Here is a 7,807-nt window from a genome sequence, read left to right on the forward strand (position 1 = left end):
ATGGGTGTGGCAGTCCAGAGCTACAGTATCACAATCACCTTTAATTAACTTTATCAGCAGCAAGTTTGACATAAAACAATGTACAGCATCTTCTTTGTTCACTGAGTAAACTAGATTTAATTTAATTAGCTCAAGATGATTTTGTGTATGAGGCAAATGTAAATCAAATGTATGATATTATCCATTACAAGTACCATTAGCATAAAATTTCCTAAAAATAATTCCTCTCCATTCATGATTATACATCTTCTTTTTGTGGTCCTCATTCCCGTGACATCATTCTCACAAACTCTGCAAAGAAGATGGACACAACAATGATTAGTTAAGTTCTTGTAGGTTTTGTAAACAATTGTGCACTAGATTTTTAAGAACAACACCATAATCTTTCTGTTTTTTCTCCATCTTAATTTACAGTATGCAAAGTCATTTTGTAGGAATTAAAACATTTTTATAATTATTATTCGAACAATTGCTGGTATTAGAGTATAAAATACTCTTGGCGAGTATCAGAATATAGTTTGGTTGCTTTGCTTTGCAGGACCTAGTTGTAGAAAAATGGTAAACTCAAGGTATGCATGTGTATTTATTTATGTTTTTTATTGAGAGTTTGCTGTATATGTTTGCTGTATATGTTTGCTGTTAATTTTATTGGTTATTTTTGTTTTGTTTTTCTCAGTTATATTTTTTACTTTTTTAACATGTTCGAAATAAAATCTAATCTAATCTACACAATCAAACCCAACGTCATCAATGATCACACTAAAGATAAACGGGGCTGGAGAATTCTGTACGAATTCTGTAGGAATTTCTTATTGGTGTGCACAAGGTAAATTTATTGTTTAATGAACAACTTAATGGACAGTTAAGTAACTGTAATTTAAAGAGGGTCTTTAAAATTGTACAATGACATTTTGGCCACTTCTTAGCCTAAAAAAGAGGCTACTAGGAAGAGCAAAATAGGTTACTGACACCAAAAGCAGGGTTTTTCCAGCATGCACAGAAGTACAGATTAACAAACAATGAGCAGAGGGTGTACAGAGGGTTCATGAGCATGTCCTTGTATGGCAGGCCGTTTTGTCATTTACTCCCTAAAACGCAACACTAGTCACTGGTCATTCTGCCAGCTACTAATCGTGTACTAGTTGCTCATAGATAGTAGTTCTGATTTAATACTAGTGGCTAATAATTTTTACTAGCAGTTTTAAGTGACTGATATTAACTATTCTCATTTACATATCAACATGTGATTAAGATATCAACAACATTTGTTTGTTTATTAGTAGTTTTTTCATTACACACTAGTCACTTTTTTAATTAGCATTAGTCTCCAATCCAGTTGTACAAGTTATTATTAATTATTTGTGAGTAAGTATTTATTAAAGATTAGTTGCTCTTCCACTCTTCACTATATGTTTATGATTAGTAAAACATACAAAATTGTATGATTGAGATCTAGTTTTAGGGTTTGGTTAAAAAACCAAAGATTTTACTAGTAAGAACATAAAAGTGTACAATAAAAGTTAAAGTGTAGTTTGCAGTAGAAAATGAGGGCTTAACAATGCAATAGCAAATACAATTGTTAAAATGGATTTTGTCAAGGTACTGAAGGTGACAGAAACAAACTGATTCTTCTTCTTATGTCAAGAATATAGTACATGACTCATTCTCATAAAATCCATAGGCCAAAAAAGCTGACAATGATGGACCAGATTCTCCTTAACGGCCACATTTAATAATGTGACAGATCAAAAAAGGTGCAGTGTGAGCATCTGCAAAATTGGAGACTTATTAGTTCACATTCCCCCTCTCTCACAGAGCAACCTTAAGCACTGTTCTCTTAAAAATAACATCAAAATGATGTCTTCTAAGCCAACATTTGGAGGCCATAGCATTATCAATATTCGAGACACGGCTGCTATAAAAAGGCCTAGACCTTTATATTCTTAGTGCTTAGTGCTTGGTGTGTATGTGTGTGTGCGTGTGTGTGCATGTGTGCACTTGTGTGTCTCACCCTCAAAGTCAACTGTCCCATCTCCATTGTTGTCAGCTTCTCTGACCACAGCATCAATCTCACTTTTGTTGGTTTGTTCACCTAATAACTTCATCATGGCGTGCCTCAACTCATCAGATGTAATAGAACCGTCACCATCCATGTCAAACTATAGAGCGAAAGAGGGAAAGAGGGAAAGAGGGAAAGAGAAAAACAGAAACTGTGAGTGTGATTTACTGTAAATAATAATTCAACATAGCGGCCTTTCTGACATTGGAGCATTGTTATGCAATTGGAGGCCATTATGTCTGGGTTTTGTCATAGATGTTTCCAAGACAGCGCAGGGCCACTGCCTTGTGGGCCCACCACCCGCAAGGTGACGGGTAGGAGTCAGTTGCTATACCTGTTGGGCACCAAGCTGGTGTGGGAGATTGAAAAGTACCAACTAGATATAGTTGGGCTCACCTCCACGCATAATGTAGGCTCTGGAATCAAACTCCATGATAGGGGGTGATCTCTTTCTCCTACTCAGGAGTTGTTCAAGCTGAGAGCCATTGGGTAGGTGAGGAAAACTCTGTTGTTCGTGCATATGTGCCTAACAGCAGGTCTGAGTGTTTTTCCTTCTGCGCAGCCAAGGTCTGGAGAGTGCCCAGTTCAGTGACATTAGGGTGGCATCTCTGCTGTTTGTGGATGATGTCATCCTTTTGCCTCCATCGGACTGTGATCTCCTTTTGCACTGAAGCAGTTTGCAGCTCAGTGTGATGTGGTTGGGATGAGAGTCAGCACCTCCAAGTCTAAGGCCATGGCTCTGTCCCAGAAAATGGTGGCCTGTCCCATTCATGTGAGGGATGAGCAACTGTTCCAAATGGAAGAGTTCACGTATCTTGGGCCTTATTCATGAGTGAGCGTAAAAGGGATAATGAAATTGACTGCTGGTTGGGTGCAGTGGCTGCAATAATGCCATGGTGATAAAGAGAGAGTTGAGCAACAATGGCAAAACTCTTAATTTACAGGTCGATCTTCATTCTGACCCTCACCTATGTTCACAAGCTTTGGGAAGTGACTGATAGAATGAGATCGTGGATACAAGTGGACAAAATCAGGCTGCTGAGTTGCTAACCTCACTCTCTGCATGAGGGAGGTCCAGCATGCCCTGGAGCTGACCCAGGGCATGCTCGAGGGACTAGATCTCCCAGTTAAACTGGCATGTGTTAGCAGTGCAAACAGTTTGTATTTATTCAGTGTCCACCAGGAGGTGCCAAAGATGTATTGATAGTTGATTGGTCTTCCAGTCAACTGGACCCATTTCCTTGATTTAGAATGAAGAGTAAGAAAGTCTTGTTCACCACCCATAATATACCATCACTAATCATTTCACACCTGCATGAATACATGGAAGAGAGACAGACAGACAGACAGACAGACAGACAGACAGACAGACAGACAGACAGAGTTGAGGTATGTTCATGAGCTCACCTCTTTAAAAGCATCTTTAAGTTCCTTCAGCCCAATCATCCCTGCAGTTTCAGCCAGAAGCTTGGGGGTCATTAGTTCCACAAAATCCTCAAAGTCCACCCTCCCTCCCACTGTGGTAGGACAGAGGACACAGGTTATTATAGGCATGCCATGGCAGAAATTTGAAACTGAAAAAAGTAATTTTTACTAAGAGTTAAGCATCTCTAGGTTTGTCTTGACACAAATTAAAGTGTTGGCTCTCTTGATTAAACTGTCCAAGATCAACCTTTAAGTGCCCCTGAAATACAACCAAAAACCATTTCTGGAAGGCCTTTCTATCATCTTCATCTTCAAAATATCTGCTATTATAAAAGCTTCTCTGATTTTAATATGTAATGTTTTTAATATTAACAGAGGTGCCCATGCAATTGGAGCACTCGCTTGTGGTCCAGTATTTTTGTTTCCTTGAACCAGAGGAAATTACTTACGATTCATGTTGATGTTCTGGCTCAGTTCTATCAGTTCCATTTCGGTTGGCATGTAACCCATGGTCCTCATCAGGTTCCCCAAGTCTTTACAGCTTATGAAACCATCCTTGTCCTTATCAAACTCTACAAAAGCTTCACGTAACTCTACAGAACAGACAGGGAGAGGGAGATTGAGAATGTCATGTGACTAAATTTAGCGAAATGTTAAATTGGAAAATGTCATGTTACACTCTCACAAGCACATCTTTTAATGAAAGCGATGCAAAGATTATTACCTTCTATTTCATCATGTGTAAGACTTCTTGTCTGCAAAGCAATATGAAATGGACATGAAATGATTAGTACTTTTTTATATACAGTACCCCAAACTCTACAACCATTAACATATCCATAGTCATCACATGGTGGCTCTCTGAGAGAACGACCCCACAGGGTCCTACAGCTCTGTATATCCAGCAAAAGTAAATGATGCATTACAGATTCAAAAATGGAACAAGCCAAGATTAAACAAATTTGCTTGGTTGGTAACATAACACACAAAGATTTTTTTCTTTTCTTTTCACACAGCAAATAACTTTGAGACATGGATTTGCTCCATGTTTGTACAAGTGCTGATGCATTTGCAAGAGTAAAAGTGTCAGCACACAAGCATTATGCATTTTGGAAAACTCTGATCAGAATTTATTTTAACCACATCTCAACATTTCTAGTCAATGTATGCTGAAGGTCACTCTAAGCAAACCCATAAAACCCATATACATACATAAAAAATAAATAAAATAAAATAACTGAGTAGGTTAAAAAACAGTAAATTATTGATAGCTTGCTCTCTGCCTAATTATTTGTGCATGTCTGAACATGGCAAAAAAGTAATAAGAAATTGAGTACACTGTCCATGCTGGAGCAAGTACACAATGGGGTTGAAGGTCTTACATGCAGAATAAGGAGGTTCTTTGTGTTATGGCACAAAGGGTTCTGCTATGATACAAGCCATTTTCTGGTATAGAAACCTTTTTGCTAAAAGTTTAGGAATTACTGCGCTACATTATTACATTAAAGGGCAGAATGCCAAAGCCAAAGCCAAACAAAAAAAAAAAGAATATCCTTTTCTCTCTGCAGGAATCAGCAAAGCTCTTAAAAGGTTCATATTTAGTTCAACAGAAAACAGGGAATCCGTATATTGCAGTAGACATGTTGACCATTTTTCCATTGCAGTAGACCAAGCCTGTGGGAATACTGACTTGGCTGTCTGAATTTTTTTTCTAGATGTGAAGCACCTCATTCATCCAGAAAGCCTAATTCACGTACATATTCATTCTTTCACTCACTGACAGTTAACATATCTGCCCCCTAGTGGCCGTCAGTGGTAATGTCTACAGACGACACACTGAACCAGAATCATTCACTCGCTTCAATACTGCTGAACTGTGTAGGCTGCTGCATCGAGTCTATGACTAACCTGTGTCTTTGTTGTTTTTTTTTTTTTTTTATGTACTACTTATAAGATATTTCATAATTAACCATGACAGTTTCATTCATTGAACCTGAGCACATTGTCCATAATAAAAAAGCCCCAAGAAGTAACGTGACCTAAGATCTGGGCCTGAATGCTTTTTTTTTTTTACCATAGTCACAGGGGTTTTGATTACTTTGGTTAGGTAATTTCGTGATCTTTGCAAGAAAAAGCTAATGGTTGGGGAATTCATGTTAGATTTGATGTATAACAGGTGTCAAGAAATAACAATGTACCTTTACAAGGCCCATGCGATCAGACTACATTAATTATGAAGGGGCTTACATAGCACATTCATACCAGTCTCATTAAATTATGACATAGCCTACTCAAATTACACATTTATGTAATATGATTACATAACAGATTTCAGAACAAAAGGCCTAGAACAATGCAATTAATTTTCGGTTTATTATGTTTCGATGGGTCACTTCTTAATTCTCCTGGACTTGTGCTTTTTAGTTTGAATGACAGCAATAATTAACATCCAAATATGTAGCAGCATTGCTTTGCTACACCATCCACATATGTGCTCTCTGTTCAAAATGTGTCGCTTTCACTGCAACTCTTCTACATATATTATGTTGTTTATTATTTTGCATAGGCTTCATGTGCCACTGTAATATTGTTGCGCATTTGAGTTTTATAGATACTTGGTTGTGATAATCTCATCAAGAGAATGATTGAATAAACTCAACTCTTGCATGTACTTACATTTACTCCTGAAACTTGTTAGTGTTAACTTAAATGTCTAAGGCATTTGCAATTTAAAAGAATAATGTTTTTAGATCATTTGCAAATCAAAGTGCAATTCTGATTAACTTAATGGGTTTGCATTTTTATTTATTTTTTTGCATCTACCGTTTCTAGCTACATTGGTTACTATTCCCACTGTCTGTACAAACTATCTTTGACTTTTTTGTATTCCTTATCAAGTTCAAGTTTGTTTATTTATATAGCACAAGCATGTCTCAGAGGACCTTACAGAGAATGAGCCTAGCCACATCTAACTGATCAAAAATCAGTTGTGAACAAAATGGAAAAACATAGCGAATCTAGGGATTATCTATACATCAGCTTGAAGAGTTTCTGATCTGCACCTATTTTTTATATTTCTGTACATTCTGTGAGTCTGTGCATATCTATACACATTTCTGTTTGTATGCTACCGCCATCTGTTATTATGTTCTGATATTAGGAATGATATAGGCTTTCAGGCTAGCTGAGTCTGTGGCATCCTTTAAATCCCCGCTTTAAACCTCAGTTTTTAATCCTACAATATCTTATCTTATTGATCCAAGATAATACATATATGTATTTAGCAGAAAGCATTGCTACAGATTTGCTGTAAACTTTTGAAATTTCTGTTGCTCATCAAATTATGTACATAAGGAGTAAGTGTAGACTGAAATTACAGTGATTACAATGTCATTAAAAATTGTGTTTTACTGTAACAGGTAATAAAATTCAACCGAAATATGATATAAACAACTATTTTCTAGTGTAGAATCCCAACTATTGATTTTGGGTATGTTTTTACTTACATATAAAAATATATATTTTTTTATCCTGAGCATAAGCTTGTGCAATTAAGGACAAATAAAAGTGAAATTGAGTCGCTGTCAATGCCCCCAGCTGGTGCACCAGCTAAAAGGTTTGCCATCCTAGTACTGTGCCAGAATGGGACAAGTCCTTCAAGCCTGTTTTCCTATTAGCTCCATAGCATTTTTAGCCACAATTACCAAAATAATAACATATAATAATAACAGTAATAACAAAACAATATTTTGTTCATAAATGAACAACGGATAAAGGCAAGATCCACCTTCCTGGTAAAACAAGGAAATTCAAGAATTAGATTTTTTTCTTTTTTGTTTTTTTCTCATTTGAGAATTTGACAAAAATTCTTAGAGTGAAGACAAACGTAAACACAACTATAAAACAGAAACCGTAAGGCACATGTTCACTTACTTGTCTCCTCTTTCCTCCTCTAAGAAAGATGCATGCTTGCCCATGGCTCATGATGAGGGGTTTAGTGGAGATCCCAAGATAGTTTCTTTCTATGTACTTGTTGAGTTCTTTGCCAAAATTTCAACGCTACTGTTATGTTATGTGTGTGTTGTTGCTATATCATTTGTTTTCTTTTGTATGTACGAGTGGGTATGTGTGTGTGTGTGTAAAACTGTGATCAGTGTTGATCTGCGTATGCCAGTGAGGAGGAATGAGGTCTCTTATGGATTATCTCAGCAGCTTTGGTCTAGAAAAGAAAGACAGGCTTAATGCTGTAAATATATAGTATTTCAGTGGAACATTACAGTTGCTGTAAAAGCGTTATGACTGAAATAACACTGATTGCAATGT

General features: G+C 36.8%; 1 protein-coding gene across 1 annotated transcript; it reads right to left on the reverse strand.

Moving 5' to 3' along the window:
• Positions 1–262: 262 nt before the first annotated feature.
• cabp5b (calcium binding protein 5b) lies at positions 263–7,468 on the reverse strand. Its single transcript, XM_071899908.1, has 6 exons — positions 7,418–7,468; positions 4,209–4,239; positions 3,934–4,077; positions 3,467–3,576; positions 2,012–2,159; positions 263–291 (listed from the first exon to the last, which is right to left on the reverse strand). The coding sequence occupies exons 1-6, from the start codon at positions 7,466–7,468 to the stop codon at positions 263–265; spliced, it is 513 nt and encodes a 170-aa protein (XP_071756009.1).
• Between the last annotated feature and the right edge of the window lie 339 nt (positions 7,469–7,807).

Source organism: Centroberyx gerrardi, chromosome 7 (genome assembly GCF_048128805.1).
Source record: "Centroberyx gerrardi isolate f3 chromosome 7, fCenGer3.hap1.cur.20231027, whole genome shotgun sequence".
Classification (NCBI taxonomy): domain Eukaryota; kingdom Metazoa; phylum Chordata; class Actinopteri; order Beryciformes; family Berycidae; genus Centroberyx; species Centroberyx gerrardi.

Excerpts from the sequence above, each read along its gene's own strand:
- cabp5b (XM_071899908.1), bottom strand. The coding sequence starts at position 7,468 with ATGAGCCATGGGCAAGCATGCATCTTTCTTAGAGGAGGAAAGAGGAGA. Across the intron at positions 4,078-4,208 it reads TACACATGATGAAATAGAAG|AGTTACGTGAAGCTTTTGTA; the intron begins GTAATAATCTTT and ends TCTGTTCTGTAG. Across the intron at positions 3,577-3,933 it reads CCAGAACATCAACATGAATC|TGGGAGGGAGGGTGGACTTT; the intron begins GTAAGTAATTTC and ends GTCCTACCACAG.